The sequence below is a fragment of the Anguilla anguilla genome, chromosome 18 (assembly GCF_013347855.1).
Source record: "Anguilla anguilla isolate fAngAng1 chromosome 18, fAngAng1.pri, whole genome shotgun sequence".
NCBI lineage: Eukaryota > Metazoa > Chordata > Actinopteri > Anguilliformes > Anguillidae > Anguilla > Anguilla anguilla.
In genome coordinates this window covers 27308845-27326068 of record NC_049218.1, presented here as the reverse complement: position 1 = coordinate 27326068, position 17224 = coordinate 27308845, and the positions used below count along the sequence as shown (strand labels likewise).

The 17224-nt window shown below is 41.6% G+C and overlaps 1 protein-coding gene across 3 annotated transcripts in view; it reads right to left on the bottom strand.

The window, feature by feature from the left end:
* macrod2 (mono-ADP ribosylhydrolase 2) overlaps positions 1-17224 on the bottom strand; it is a 562649-nt gene that overhangs the window by 40459 nt on the left and 504966 nt on the right. For all 3 annotated transcript variants that reach the window (XM_035400443.1, XM_035400444.1, XM_035400445.1), the window contains exon 9: positions 733-814. In XM_035400443.1, coding sequence (XP_035256334.1) covers positions 733-814 — 82 coding nt within the window. The remainder of the gene's footprint in view (positions 1-732; positions 815-17224) is intronic.

Below are 17224 nucleotides of genomic sequence, written 5' to 3'. Positions count from 1 at the left end.
TAGTTTGAAGAGTGCACAGAAGTGTCAGCGATAAAATTGGACGCAACAGCTTTTACCACTGAAAATTCATGTGATCTTTTTTTTAAAACTAGCAGGCTCAAGTAATACTTCCTGCTGGCTGCTAGCCAACAGTATTTTAGCATGCAGATTTCAGTTTAAAATAACAAATAAACAAGAAACAAATAAAAATGTAAGATTGTAACTGAAACAGCTTGCATGGCAGGTTTAAAGCTGCTGCAAAATAATATAAAGCGATTGCATCTCTCTCACTTTCTCCACAACCCCCCCACAAGAAGCAACTTTTTGCATTTTGTGCTTTGGATTAGGCCTAATGTTTTCACTGAGACATTTTAAAACAATATGAGATAATGAGATATATGAGTTTACAAGAACTTCAATGTTCAAAGCCAATCTTGCAGCCAATCAACACAAATGTATTCTGGAAAATTATTATGTTAATTTAATCTGTTGGTGGTGCAAAACGGAAATATACACGGAAAATTTGGCAGGGAGTGGCTTAGCAGTGGTGCTGAAGAAAAACTCTTCCTTTGAGGCCTCAGCTTTCTCTCAGGCTCAAACCACAGTGACTTTACAAATCAAGATTTTGAAAGTAAAAACATTATCTTTAAATCTTTAAAAACTGAAAAACTGCTCAGGCAGGAATATTCTGGGAAGCAAACAGTGTGAGTTGGTACACAAGCATTAAAGAGAGAATACTGGTTAAAAGGTTACCTTGGGAAAAGAACCGGAACATCTTATCTTTGTAGATCCTGAAGTCCGTATCCAGGAAAACACAGAATATGACGCGGTCAACCTACAACAACAAAGGAAAAACGGAATCACCACAGTTGCATCTTTCATACTATATGACAAGTCAAATATTTTCTTAGAGAATAGTGTGATAGAGAACTGTGAGATACTGAAACAATCAAACAAAATACACACTGTCTGTCTTTAGAAATACTGTGTGCAGTTCACTGAAGAGCTCCAAATCAACTCTAGCTATAGCAACACCATTTTAATTTACACCTTCTGTTTCCCACAAACATTCTACAACACTTCATCTAACAGATTGTTTAGCATCAAAAACCAATGAAATACAACTTTCTTTTTCAATGAATGTAACAAAACAATAGCTAATTAAAATGCCAGTTTTCTTTCACAGAAAACAGAGATACGTCAGTTAAAACACTCTGGATAAACATTAGAAACCATTTGCTGTAACTTTACACAAACCCGTCCACCTCTCCATGTCCCCACAATAAAGCGTCCAAGTAAAAGGTTACTTGTAGTTTGGGTAACTTAAAGCCCACCATCTTCTTAATCATTTCGTAAATGCAGCGCTTGACTCCTACTTTGCCCCGGTCTAATTTAATTGTCCCATTTCCTGCCTGCTATAGACATTTAATAGGCCAATTTAGATATTGGATGAGGGCCATTACAAATGAGACTCAATAGCACCTTTGAAAATTTAGAAGCAGCAAATTACAAAGAGCAAAAGAACAGCCTGCAAATCATTATTGATACAACTGGAAAGAGTGAGCTTTTTGCAGCCACGAGTGACTGAGAACTGTTCTGGGGCTTCTTTGCAGAGCTGGGGGTATGTTATACTGTTTCTCCTACTGGGGTGAAAACAAACACACTCAGAGTGTGGATGTCATTGAGTGCACTACAGGGGATTCCTGCTATACCTCTCTGTCTCTCTCTCTCTCTCTCTCTCTATTTGTGTGTGTGTGTGTGTGTGTGTACATGTAAATGGGTGCTAAAGCAATGATGTAAACAAAGAAAAAAAAAATTGGTTTGTCCACAATCGGCCAGTTTGGTTTGGTTTTGGTTAGCACAATTGTTCAGCCAGGAGGTAGAACTAATTAGTGAACTCAGCAGGCGTGGGTGGAAGAAGCGCATGGTAGGAATTACCTCCATTCAGGACCAGACATTTCCCATCATGTTTTGTTTCCAAGTGTATGAATGCACTAATGCCAATTGTACATGCATGGTAACTGGTTGAGACGACCACAATCCCCATTTTCCGGACACTATTATCCCCCGTACTGCTATGCCTACTGGTAAAAACACACGTTCATAATTTTGTTGATTTTGAAGACTGCCTCTCTGCTGTGCAGCTTATTGTAAGTGTTGTGAGGAGAAAGATATTAAATCTGGACGTGTGCAGCAGGATATGTTTCCCGACTGGAGAAGAGCCAAGCAACCCTTGACTGAGTTTAATTTTGGGTCATTTCCCCAGACAAACGTAAGCGCTCACACGACTCTCTCTGAACAATATGACACTGCGTATGACACTACTGCTCTCATTCTGAATCCAACGGGCCTCTAAGTTTACGGCTGGGTCCTGACACTTCGGTCCCGAGCCCATCATAGTCCAAGAAGCGTAATTTGTCCTGCACAATAATGAAGCAAGTCAATCCTTACACCAGAGACCAAGAAAAGTACAGAGTAATCCAGAGTCCAGTGACTTTATAAGAGAAATGGCTAGAATAAATCTCTACTGAACTCAGCGGCTGCATTGATCTATGTGCTTCCTTCCTTCACCAAACAGCTTCCTAGGCAAGCAGATCTTTACCAAAGGGACGTGTGTTACTGAGACAATGGATAATGGCTCCTCCGAAGACCGCAATTTTACACAGAAAAGGCCACACTCCGCATTTAGAATGAGAGCAATATTCTGCACGATACAATGACAGCTATTGAGAAAATGCAGAAATCAATTTAGTTCACAGCTATTGTGCAACAATCAACTGAATCAAAGGGAACACCATTTGCAGATAAACAGACAGACATCTATAAATAGTTTAAGGGGAGATCTCTAATGTCAGTTTTTAAATGGAACTGAAATAATGCTGATAATAGGTTTTCTTTGTGTATTAATCATGCATTAAAATGTCTTTGGGGGCTTGATTGATAAGACATGGCTACTGTCTCCCATCCCCCCCGAGTGTCAAACAGACATTAAAATGATGAATAAATAAACGGCTTGGGGCTATTTTGAAGCGGCACACTGCGAGATTTGCGATGAAAGAACGCGGTTTGGAGAGCAGCAGGTCGCCACTGGATGACCGCTCGGCCGGACTACTCCATTTACATTTTATGGAGGCCATTTTATACCGCAGTACCACCGAGGGAGGCGGCGTACGATAAATTATCGCATCGCATTAAAGCGTGGCGCGTCCGAGGCCTTTCACGGCAGATCATATTTCGCTTTTATGTTTATCGTTAAATGGATATGAATGGCCACTGAATGAACAGGGATGCTTGCCCGCGATGAGACATCCCCCCTCTTCTCTCGGGGCGAAGCTACGGCCATGTGCCGCCACCCCGCGGGGTCACTGGCCGCAGTGTGTGAAGAATCCGGAATCCGCATATGAAGAATTTCTGTTTACAATCCCAAATTTAATAGGCCTGGGAGAATGCACAGACTCAATAATCAATACGCCTAAATGCAAAAGTACTTAAAAAAAATAAAAATAAACGATTTTTAGTTGTATATATGAAGCAAACGGGACATAGAGGTCCCATAAAAGGATGGAAACACTCCATCTAAGTTCATGCCCCCGACTGAGTAAAAGTCATAAAATTTCACGCAGAAAAAGAGAAGTTATCCAGTATTTCAAGTACATTAAAAATGGATCAAATGGGCAACATAAAATGAGGATTAAACGCCAATCCTAAAAGGACATTCAGCAACGCTGAGTTTTGCAACATTCTATCACAGTTTTGCAGCCTAAAATCCACAAAAGCTTCTAAACCCTAATCCCATCACAGCAAAAAGACAAACAGAATCGAAACAGGAAGTATGAGTTTGGACTCGTCTTTCAAACGAGCGCGGGCAGATTATCACATACAGAGCAGCTATTCAGGACAGGTGGACAAATGCGTGTGATTGGCTGATACTGTGTGTTCATGTGACACATGTCTTTGGCTCTTCACAGGACAACAACAGTGCCATATACAAAAAAATAATCAGTAAAAAAATACAAAAAAAAAAAAAACATCAGAAACTGAAATTAATATTTAAAAATGGATGTAATATATTACATGGGAACTCGATTACATGGATATATTTATGTTTTACAACAGTGCAACACAATTGAAAAAAGATGTTACACTGTTATTTTGAGCACATGTACTGTATATTATGCAGATGCAAAGCTTTCATTTATTTATTTATTGCAATGATGTTTTGAATATTTTTGTAAATTACAGCATTTTTATTTTAATTGGTCTGAGACTAACAAAAGAGCACAGAGCCTTCATCACATATGCTTATTTTTGGGCCATTGTTTTTTTGAAGATGTGTATAAATGCAATGTGTGTTACTTCCATTTACATCTAAAGCATTCATTAGCATTCAAAGGAGCTCCTAAGTTTGCAATTAGATTTTCATATAATCCTGAATGCGAGTCTGCTGAGCCACAGGTTCCGTTGAACAGAAAACAAAGCAGACGATCCTAAAACGGTAACCTTCTCATTGTCTTCATAGATCATGTTGTTATACTTACAACAGCAACTGCAGCTGTGAGTAAGATTGAAGTCAAACTCAGGTGAAAGCAGTCCTATAATTCAATAAAATCAACGAAAAATAAATGAATTAAATTCAGTTTCTATGTTTTAAGAAATACAATTGCCCCATGGTATTAGTGGTATCGAATGCAAAGTAAAACTCGATAGAGTTACCGTATAGAGTTCCACATACATGCTGAACTTCCGCATAGGTACAGTACATCATTTAAAAATGATTACTTAAGCAATTCAAAGACATTCATTCAGTTCTTAGACAGGCGTTCAAACAGTGGAGATCAGGAAAATGTATGGTGAAGGGCCTGGCAGGCTGACTGCATTTCCAACAGAAGCTGAGGTTGAGAAAGTTAATGGAAGACGAATTACAAAGCTGAGGCCACCACACATTGGGCGGCCTGATAATTACTCGTCCCTGATTGGAGGAGCACGGCCAAAGTGAGGGCATTGCAATGTTTTGTCCCCGTGGGTGGATGGGTGAAGTCAAGGGTGTCGACAGAAACACTCAGCACAATAAGGTCTGGGATAGAAAACCTGCCCTTTTGGTTCATTTTGGTTTGTTTAGTGGAAACTTGATTACCTCAGGAACAAAAAACAAAAAAAAAACAAAAACCAAAAAAACTAAACAAAAACAAAACAACAGTTTCAACAATTCCATAGGCATATAACAGCTTTAAAATTCATTCAGCATTAATGCATTTTATGCATTAATGATTTCCATTAAAAAGAGTAATATATCCTCTTTAGTTGGTAGCATACTAAGTCTCTACATTGATGTGTCTTTGAATCAGTCACATTTTATGCACAAAAGTAATCCCAATGTATCACAGTGTTTGTGGAATGCCAGATTCTGTCCAGAATATATATTTCTTTCTCCACAACACATCCATCTAGTTCAGTCCAGGCCATCCATATCATTTATCAATAAATCTCAAGAATAGACTGACATTTAAAAAAAAGAAGAAATGAATTAATGAATTAAGGCCTGAGTTCAACACCGAGGGAAATCATCCATCAGCAGTGGGAAAGACAGCCATGGGCAGTGACATAATGTCATTCAAGATTTAACCGATGCGTTCATAAGTGTAAATATTCCACTGGAAAAAGTGGGCAATCCCAAATTGCATGAAATTGTAAACTAACATGTAATTCATGCTCGGGTGATTTCTGTCAACTCAACAGTTTCGGCAGAAGTAGGGGCAGACTGCTACTTTGCATAAAACCAATATTCAAAAACTGACTAAAGCAACTGACGGAATATCTGTGGTCATGGATATATCAACAGATGGCAAAGACAATTATGTTTTACATATTTTATTTGTTCTTCAAGGGAAATCCCTCAAAACCAATGTGAAAGCTCTCCTTGCTGACACAGTGTACCTAACTGTTGTGAATCTCTCCTCAGTTGCAGATAGCATCAAGAAATGCTTATTGGATTATGATACTGATTCTGAAAATGTGACTGCGTTTGTGTCTAACAATACGAGTTATATGTTAAAAGGCATATTAAGGCATCCTTAAAAGCTTGTTGCCAAATTCAGTGCATCTAAGTTGCAAACTCAACACTGTGGCATTAGCAAGAGGTGTTTCGTCAGCAAATTTCCTTAAACTTGTTGCCACAGTCAAGAAAGTTCATAAACTTTTCCCAAGCCGATAAAATGTGTTACATGGGGCGTGGAGCATATTAGGAGCACAATTACTGGGCAAGGTTCTTCTCTGTCAATAAAACTCCCCCCTGAACCATGTAAAGCCAGCCGGGGAAGTTGCGGAAATGGAGATGGATATCACACTAAACGCTATTGTGCTGACAGAGCTCAAGGCATTATTGGAGGATAAGGGCTTGGAAACAGCTCTTTTTAATCGCTGAAAATGGCAAGACTCTCATTGACGTGATCCGGTGGCATGAAAGTCGTGAAACAGTCGAAACAATAGACCACCAATGCGTCAAAACTTTTAATGGAGTTGCAGAGAAACTCACAACGCATTACAAACCAGATGAACCAAGTTTCTATCAACCAGCTCACAGATTTCTTAAGGCTGCTGGACTTTGGATCCCAAGCCAGTGTGCAGACTCTGTGTGTGTAACACTCCCTCTACACTCAGTTCACTCGGTGAATTCTGGCGTGCAGCTAAAGAAATATTTCCAAACCTTATTCAAAAGGCAAAACGATACTTGGCCGTGGTAACAAAATCAGTCGATGCAGAAAGATGCGTGTCTTCCTCTGGACAAATTTTCACCAAGTACTGTGAATCAATGCCAAATTGCTAAACAAAATATGATAAAATATAACCACAGTTTTCATTTGAACTTATTTCATTTATTTATTTATCTTTGATTTATGATTTATCTTTTTTTTTTTTTATATACTGCCGCAAACTATTTTCTCATTACTAATATGATTTATTTTTAAATGTGATTTTTTTTTTTTAATAACTTTTTTTGTGCAAGTTAAATGCTGACCCAGCCTGTAATGGTTGGCCGGTTTTCCCTCCCTCTTCTTGCCAGTGTGACGTGATTACACTGCTAGCCAGATTCATCAGCCGTTAGGTGGACAGCTTCCTCTCAGAGCATACCCAGGTAACCTGGCAACAGGTGCCACATCATGCCAGGGCATGCATGCGTGGGTAATCACATTCAGGGCACAGCCTGCCATGCAGCACGACGGCACAAACTGCACTTTGTGACTCCATATTTACTCCGGCACAAACAATAACGGGGGGAGTCTTCCGGCTCTCATAACGTGCAGCGGGAACCCTCCGCCAAGCAGGGGGTGGGGCCTGCGCTATCCAATAGGAGAGCAGAGCTCGGGAGACAACGTCTGTCGTGGACAAAAAAAAAGTCTTATTAAGAGTGTAACTACACACACCTGAGCCACTGCCATGTGTGCCCGGAGTAATTAAAGAGCCCAAACCCAGTCAACGCACAGCCACAGGCTACAGGTCCATAAGGAAGAGAGACAGGGGAGAGAGGGGTAAAAGCATTTACAGTAATACAGTAATGGCAACATACGGATACTTATGGCCCTGACAGTGCCTCAGATAAAATCTCACTGCCTCCAAACATGATTTTAAAACAATCATTTCATTTCTGACGAACGGAAAGGAGACACAAATATACAGCACAGCTAAGATGCGCTTCATGTTGTATGTGGAATTCAGCATCTAATTCTAACCCCACGTTTTCTAATAAAAGTCACTTTTGTGCTTACTCCCACAGTTTGATCATCCACATTTTGAATGCTCTGTTTTACTTCTCATACCGATCTGCAGCACACACCGACTCGAACACAAACACACAAACTCTTGAGACAGAGCAGCAAGTGCTTCTTAATGCCAGACTTCAATCGCGAGGCCACGGTCAATCCACAGCTATCTATCCTGAAATGGCGGCTCACACAGCACACAGTAAAGGGGACACTAGGCAGTGCCCTGACATCATTCTTCCATTACCGACACCCGAAGACGTCTCCTCTGTATGAGTCATTTTCCTTTATTAAGGTAATAAAAATATTGAGATCTGCGCTCATGAATCAAAAGTATTTATTTAAAAAATCATATTAGTACCTGCAAATACAACCTGCAGCAAATAACAAATTACCATTTTTTTCCGATTAGGTTCATAAGGTCATGTGAGACAGCTGGCGTGCACTACTAATTCAGTTTGTTCAATTTCTTTGTTCGATTAACATGGAAGAAATGAGGCACATAAAGGAAAATGCAAAATCCATTTTATGTTGATTCATCCTCACATTGAACAAACATTATGGAAAATGTATATGCATCCATGCCATTTGCATAGAACAAAGTAAAATGGGACGTTAAAAAAGCATAATAATTATATTCATATTTTAAAGTGCATTTGGATTTAGACATCGACTCCTGACTCCACATCTTAAACTAAACGTGAAAAGGGAACAGATTTGTGTCCGAGCCCCTTTACCGTGACGAGGGCTGCCTGCTGAGTTACTCCACATGCAGACAGAAGCATCTGTAGGTGCGATTCAGACACGGTTTATTTGTTCTGTAGCGTGGTAACGCAGGAGAAATCACCCTTAAAGAGTGAGACGTGCGGACGGGACGCAGTCTGATTAATACCCTGAGTCATTTCACACCGGCCGTCTTTCTCTCAGAGGCAGACCACGCGTCGCTCCCAGTTATTAAAATTTAAACCTGCGATGCATCATACAAACAGCACCCTCCCCATTCACCACGCATCTCGCCTGGTCTGTTTTTATTCTAATAATGCTAACGGCTATATCATTTATCTCCCTTTTTTTTTACGGAGGAAATTATTCTTTCGTGGCGGGGTTCAGTAGTCTGCTGTCACATTAGGGCGGGGAATAAACAAAAATCTAAAATGCCTCCGTTTCACCAAACACGATTAAAGGATGCCTGCAGAATACTGACATTTACTTCAGGGCCTGTTATGTGTCATACACAGGGCCAGGGTCGTCCAGAGCTCGCCTGTCCAGAAGAGCAGTCGTAATGTCTGAATGTGACGTCTCACCTGCTCCTGTCTGGTGCTGAACCTGAAACCCACCTCTCTGTCCTTTTGTGCATTGCTGTCAATCACAGGAAAGCTGTAACACGACTGACAGCAGCAGACAGAAGCCACTCCAGTTAAAGGTGGAAGATCTGGGCAAGTCCTCGGGTTGACAGTGATGGAACTTGTCAGCTGCAGCAACCGAATCATCATTTCAAAGTGTGGCTTTGAAAAGGTCAACCCTTTGAACAAAATACTCAAATTGACATATCAAAGAGAGGGGCTGACAGTGTCTTTTAGGAAAGCACACACGCCATTACAAGTTGCAGAACAAGAGAACTGCAAGAATAAACAGTTCACTTTTCAAAGATCTCATTTTCTACCATTACTATCAGCTGTAAGATGGTGTACATGTATTAAGTGTATATTGTGGTAATTTTGTCATACAAACAACATGATGAAGATAACTAGAATTCCAATAAATTATTATTGCATAATTAATGTATGAGGGCTGTTGGTGTAAGTATTTTTCAGATTGTAAACATCTGTTTTAGCGTTTAACTATCTTTCATCTGTCTAGTTAATTTAGCACTGTCTTTTTCATACGAGAAAATAAGAAACCCTCATTTGTTAATTAGATCTGAAGAGTATGTTGAATGTCGAAGACTGTAAGATAATATGACTACAGAGAGCAGGGAGTGGTCGATATACATATATGGTATATTGCTGTCTTTAACTGTTGCATACACTCAAAAAGAAGAGCAATTCAATCCATCAACAGTACTTGGAGCTGCACCAATAGCATATTATCCAAGGAAAGCAAAGAGCAGCCAGTGAACAGCACTGCATAGCAGATCATTGTTCTTCATATCTTCACACCTCTCATATTATGTGTCTTATGACCTACATGTTTAAACACAACCACACACCCCGTAGCATTTTTCTCAGCTTTTCTATTTATTGCCTTTTGTTCACATTACGAGGCCTAACCCCCAGTAACTGTTTGTGTATGCAAATTAACAGTTTCATACGTGACATATCTACCATGTTCCAATAAAGGTTAACAACATCCTGAAATACATTGAGTGGATTGGAAATATGGTAGTCATTTACAAAGTTCACAAGATGGACAAACCAAAGAGTATTTATCATATTCTCTTCCATATCAAATTGAAAGAGAGAGTGAGAGAGAGAGAGAAAGAAACAGTAGAACATTCACATTTTAAACTGCCACGAGATGAGATGACAGCAATCTCCAGGGACTCTGAAAGAAACCCTTTGAAAAATCTCCCAGTGTGTACATGCCAACTGCAATTCTCCTCAACGCTAAGGCCCTCCTGCCAAAAAAAAAAACAAAAAAAAGCACTCACCGACTCATGCCAGAGTCCAATAGTGAAATTACAGCTTTCCTAAAACAACCGGTCTGCTGAGCCCTCCTTTATTGCAGAGTTTTTACGCGGCACAGAATGGACTCATTTAAAAGCCATTCCGAAGACAAAACACCGCTTATGAAGAATGGCACTCGGGCCTCAGAGACCAAACGATCAGATGATGTCGCCGGTCAGGTAATTACAACCATGAAAGGCTTTTTTTTCTATCGAGCTCATCGTGTAATAAAAGGCAAATTAAAAAGTGGACAATAGCTAGCTACCGCGGCTACACGGCTCCGGATAACATTCCGAAGGAGGGAAGCTGAAATGTCTGGATCTGTAATGGCGTTTTTTAATGCGGACAGAGCAGCCCCTGGAGGACGGCTCATCTGGCCGAGATAAGGGTCACTGATCCTGACGTGCAATAAGCAGGCTGCTGACTGTCTCACAGGCTGACTTTAATCTGGACCAGAGCTGTTTATTGAGTTTCCTCCACTAGAGACCAGGGGGGACTCTAGTCAGCCGCTCAGCCTGTGCACACTGCCCTCGTTGGGTAAGAGACGAGCACTGCGGGGGAAGGTAGATGAACTGGGAGCCTCATTTTTCAAAAGTAACACAAAAGAAAAAGAACCCAAGCCCTACTGTCTCTGATGACTTTATAGCTCTGATCCCCTTTCTGCCCCAACCTGCAAATTTGGGTTTAAGGATAATTCAGTTTGCGACTGGTTCAGAGAGAGCCCGACTATCCATCTTCACATAATAAGCTCTCCAAATTCCCTCCCAATTCCCCAACTTAACTCTCAAGATTCAAAGGACAGCTGTACACCTATATCCTCCAACCTCAAAAACTGTCAAAAATGAACACAGAAACTTTTTAAAAATTTGCAACAAGAAAATAAGAAGAAATGTAAAAAAAAGCATTGTATCTTTGTATCCTCCTAGTGACCATTCAAATACAGCATCTAGTAACATTAGCTCAAAGTTATTTCATCTATTTGTTATTGATTCAAGCTGCCAATCTTTGAGTCTTCACTGAAAAAAAATTAAAAACATAAAAACGTTATCCAAAGATAATGGAATCAATAATAAAGCAGTAGTCACTAAATAAGCAAAGAAATTAGTCTGTGTCTTTGATTCACTCCACTTACTGAGCTAATTTTAATGTAACATTAGATAACTACTTGGCAAAAAATCTTGGCAATCATTAATTCAACGAGCTTGCCAGTTGGTTCAGTAATGTACAGTTACTGAACAAGAAATAAAATGACTAATACTAATAATAATAATAACACCCAAATGTTTTCCTTTATTTTGCAGGTTAAGTGATGGTCAGAGGACGCAACTGTGAGGAATCAGTAGGTTTGGTTGTTTCTGATTTCTGACATCAATATGTTTTGTGCACAAACTATACTTTGACACTTAGGCCACACCGACAGTAAAAGTGGGGGTATGCGGGGTGTGGGATTCCACAGGGTATCACCACTGTTAGTATTAGTTTCTAAAGATGGAAATTGGCTGGCCAAACAGCTGTTTAAAAGCAAACAGCTATGGACACTGTTCCATTTTGTTGCGGCTTTGAGGACACTTGGGGTACCTTCTGGCTTTATGCAGTGCCACAAGTACAAGCAATCACAACACAATACAGGCTACGTCACATCACTTTCATTCCTGGTTTTCAAAAAATATATGTATGCACTTACTGTATGTTTAGTGAGTGAAACTTTTTTATAAATTCTGATTCAGTCAAGTTGGTGAAGCAGTGCTCTTTAATTGAAGCCTTAAACCACATCTGGACTATTTGTAATTTTGGAGATAAAGGGATTTATTTAAGCGACCTCATTACCGGTGAGAATTTTGTTCCCCGAAATTTAAGGGGCTTTAAGGGGTTTAAACAATTTTATCAGAATTGAACTAAAGAGAAAAGTTGTAAAACCTTTACAACACTTGAATAGCGCACATATAAATATATAACAGAGCGCCAAAGCTTTTATTTCTCTTTAGATTGCAGTGTCGTCTCTGCTGGCCTATTCGTCCCAACTGCAATTATCTTTTCACAGAGTTCAGTCCATTGCGCTGAGAGGAGTCAGTGGGTTGTTGAATTCTAACACTTTTCCCTTGTTCTCAATCCCTTTATTGACTGCCAATTGAGTTGCATTAAATGTCAAGTTGAATTATTGGTGTGTGAGCGCTCACACACTGCAGTCCCTGTTTATCTCTGCAGAGCCCAGCCTTTGAGTAATCCTGCCTGCTCCCTCCATGGGTGCACAGGCTCAGCCAATGAGCACAACTACTCCTGGTGTGAAACAGCAAAAAAAACAAACTCTACCCCTCTCTCTTTCTCCCTGTCCCTCTCCCTCTCCACCTCTCTCCTCCCTTCTCTCTCTCTCTCTCTCTCTCCCCCTCTCCCTCTCTCTCTTTCTCCCTGTCCCTCTCCACCTCCCCGCCCCTCTTTAAAACTGCCTCACTAGTTGAGAGAGTGAGAGAGAATGTACAGTGGAAATGAACACTTGTGAAAAAGTAGCCCCTGGATCTGGGATTGTGATTGCGATCCTGTTTCCATGACGGGGGTGTGTTTTAATCATTACATTTTACTACCGCTCGAAGGCCTCAGTGATTACAGCTTGAAAACACTGTTAACACGGGATAGTTTATACTGTTTTTCCAACTGTAAAGATTTAGTGAAACTAACTACTTCATATAAGAAAGGAAGCATATAAAAACCTGCTGATTGGGTATTCTGGGCTTTGACAGCTGTGTTTTTTCTTTTCTGGTGTCCCTGTACCAGTAGTAGGCAAACTGCAGCTCCAGGAAATTGCCTTTTTTGTTCTCACAAACCTCCGCTTCTCAATTATACTACATGCTTGAGTTAAGAAAACCTCATTAATTTAACATAATAATGTATCCAAATGTATAATCAAGAACTTTGTTAAAACTAAATAGAAAAAATAACTCCAGTTCTGCAAGGCCAAGGTTGCCTCCCTCTGATCAATGTGGTCATAATACAAAGTGAGATGGATAGAAAACTAAAGCTACAATAATAATAATAATAATAATAAAAACAACAACAACAACCCCATATTAATTTTTGTAGGAAAATGCCAACATGAATTTTAAATAAACATGTCTTTATACACTATACAGTTCATAACCCTTGATTATACTCATGGCCTTCCATATTTTAAAAGCAATGTTTGTAATACTGAGCTCTTGCGGCATTTAAACAGTGTTTGTGCTGACTCAAATGTCCTCCTGATCACATTTTTATCCCAACGTGCCTTACCTCTGGGACGTCAGTAATGCCCAAAGTGTGAAAACCTAACTTAAAAACGCCGAGCCTTTTAAGAGACGTGTCCCGTACGCACGGGGCATTAGGGTCCCCCGGCCGACAGCAGCAGGCTCAACCAAGGCCTGCCAGGCGGCTTAGTTAGAGCAGCGCTGTTCAAGGCCCGGCCTTTATGCAGACTGGATGAGATGACCAGCCCCGTGCGCTAAGTGGCTACAGCAAAGAAATCAAGAGTAAATAAACCCTAACAACAACAACAACAACAACAACAAAAAAGCCTTGAAACCTGGCCAGCACACAGAATGTGACGCAAAACGCTGGCCTTTTAAAACGCGCAGAATTCTTAACGCCCGCTGATCGTTCTGTTCCCAGTTAACGGCGGCGCTGTCCCTGACGCGCCGCGTCCACTTGACTCCCAGCTCCTGCCGGAAGGCTAATGGCGAATCAGGGCCCGGAAAGCCTGCCTGCGCTGCCGCCTGAGCCAGTTTTGTTATTACGCTCCCGAAGCTGGAAAAAGCATCACTTCCACGGGCCCTCTGAGGTTTACCAAACGTGCAATTCCTGCTCCGCGGCTTAATTCAGGGGAGCCTCAGTCAACTCATTAAACGACCTTCAGTTCACACGCACCCGTTCTTAAATCTATCGCCCACATTTTTCTATTTTCTGTATTTATTTATTTTGAGAGGAACCCACGATTTGGAGGCTAACAGGTTTAGACTCTAAAACAGTCATATTTTTCGTCTGCTGTCTAGACGCTCAAATTGAAATTGGGGCCGCGGTCTTAAAATGTAAGTGTTTCATTAGAGTGTGGGTTTTTCCTGAGCTCCTGCAGAGGCACTGGGACACGTGGAGGAGGAGGAGTGTAGCACAGCCATCGTGCTAACGTGCTAACAGGGAGGCACACACAGCCGGCTCGGCTTCCAGGCGGACGTGGCCATAGCAGTTTGCTAGTAACATTACTTGATTATTACCTCGCCTTTCAGCTGTACTCCCTCTTGTGACATGAGCATCTCTCACAAGCTTAAAATAGTTACATAACAGGGAACAGCACCATAAATTAACCTGCGCACAAGAAACATTTTAATCTGGTTTACTCTTCCCAGTTCCCTGAGCCAATTTACCTTCTCAAAGTGAGAGCACTCTAAGTAAGAGTGGGCAGGAAATTTCAATAAATAAGACTGAAGTTTGAAGTTTATCTTTCAAGGACCTTGGGGCACTGGTAAACCAGGAACAGCATGCATATTCAAAATAACAGGATTAGAGCTCCAGCCAGTGTTCTTAAGGTCTCTGTGTCCAATAACCTAGAAATTCCAGCCAAGAAGCGAATCCTGTTGTTAACTTTGGTAAGCACTTTTTGTGCCATACTTTCTCCAGACAAATTTTTATCAAGCATACAACCATATGCATAAAAGGTAGTTTACGGTTACCCTCTCAGCAATCAACATATCACCAACTAAAACTTTAAAACTAGGGGATTCCTTTAGTATCATCTTAGATCCAAACAATATTGAGTTTTTCTAAGATGAAGAGAAAGCCCAACCATGTACTGATTTTCAACATTTCAGAACTCAAGATATATTCTATGACACTTTATTGAATACCAAGTCATCAGCATAAAGAAAGAGGTCACATTTTATAAGAGCTCTATAAGAGCTAAGAAGCGTTTCCAGCCCACAGGCTAGGAGGATCAAAAGTATCACTGCACAAACATCACAATGTCTGCATCCTGCATGTATTCATCTAAAAGAGAGAGACACAATTAAAATAATCTAAAATTAATACATTTATTTAGCTGCTTTTCCTGAATTTATTTACGCAAAACCGCTACGTGGCTACATGCCATAGCAGGACAAACAATACAGAAATAGAAGGGAGGGGTGAAGTTCACTCGAGTAAGTTTTGTTTTTTTGTTCTTTTCTGAAATGTGGATCTAGTGCATGTTCCGCAAGGCTCAGATAGATTTATTGGTCCGTCGCACATGTGAAGGGGGGCAGGGGAGTGACATTGGAATTGTGGGAGGAGGACGAAAGGAAGGAAAGAAAACGGTCCACCCAGACCTGTCCCTATTTTGTGCGATCTGCCCTAAGTCACAGTAGTATATCTTTATTAGTGTCGTATGACTTCCCCCGTGCTACCCTCCAAACTCTGAAAGGTAGGACTGCACCACAGCCCCAGCCAGAAATCAAAAGGTAAAACTCGTGTTCAAGCTGCAGACGTCTGTCGCAAAATTCACAAAGAGGGATCAGATTTTAGATTGCTCACGGGGGACCGTGTTTGAAAACACGTAGCGAACCATTTTAGGAATGGACGTGCCCATGTGCCTCGCAAAACCACTTCCCACAGTTACAATGAACGTATAAAACTGAATCCAGATGAGACTGAAATGTAAGATATGGCCCTGCATGTCAGAGCCAAAAAACTCCTTCTTAATAAGAGAGACCACTTCTCAGAGGCGGAGCTACATTTGCATATGTCCACGCCCTTCAAGGGCAGCTCCAGTGAGAAGCCCCATCAGGAGTCTCTGGGTTTGAAGTGATAGTACTGCCTGTACGTTTGTTAGGCATGTCTGAGGGAACATTGCGGATGTCGAAATGCCCCGTTCCTGAAGCGAGCCAGCGAGCCGCGGTGCCTGGAGTCTGGGTGGTGCCGCACTCTCACAGGCCCTCGCGGGGCCCGATTCCCTGGAGCCGACCCTGAGCCCCCCTGCCGTCTCCATCTCCGTCTCCGGGGTGACGGAAGAAACACCTTCCCCCTCCTCTCGCTACGCTTCCCCCTGAGGGTGGCCCCGCCCCCCGAGGGCCACGCCTCCCTGGGGTCCCACCTCTTCCCTGCGGGCGCCCAGAAGGGATCCGGCGTCCTCCTGGCGGCTGACTCAGCTTCCCGTTGGCACCGCCTGGCGGGGAGCCCAGTCCCGCAGGCCCACAGTGAGACCGCCATCATTTCATCTGCCCTGTATCCAACTGCAGACCGAGTTATGCTTTAGTTAGCTCTTCTCTCCTGGGGCTGGAGCCACCCCACTGCCCAGCACCTCTACAAATTTACACAGGCCCATGCATGGGTCATGGGATAGCTAGATCCTAATGGTATGTAACTACAAATACAAATTTTAGCCAACAGAAGTAATTTTGTCAGCCACTGCCTCAGGCAGTTTTCCAGTGACTCCTATTCAGTGTCTACTGGAACATCTGTGTGTCCCTACACCCTCAACATGTGAGTTCACTGATCACTGTTCCCCACTCCTGTTCCCCTAATGCCAGTGCATCCACAGCATAGCACAGTCACTGATCACTGTTCCCCACTCCTGTTCCCATAATGCTGTACAGTCACTGATCACTGTTCCCCATTCCCTAATGCCAGCCCACTGCTCTTCAAAGCAGGGCCCACAGCTCCAATTAATAAAATTGATAGAGGTTCACTTTACACCCTCGCTTAGTCAAAAACTTCATTTGTGTCACCTTTTTGTCGGTAAGTAACAGGATTGAGTGAGGGGGCTTTTTTTTCTTTGTTAAAACTATAATAAACAGGACCATCAACTACATTCAGCGCGAAACATGC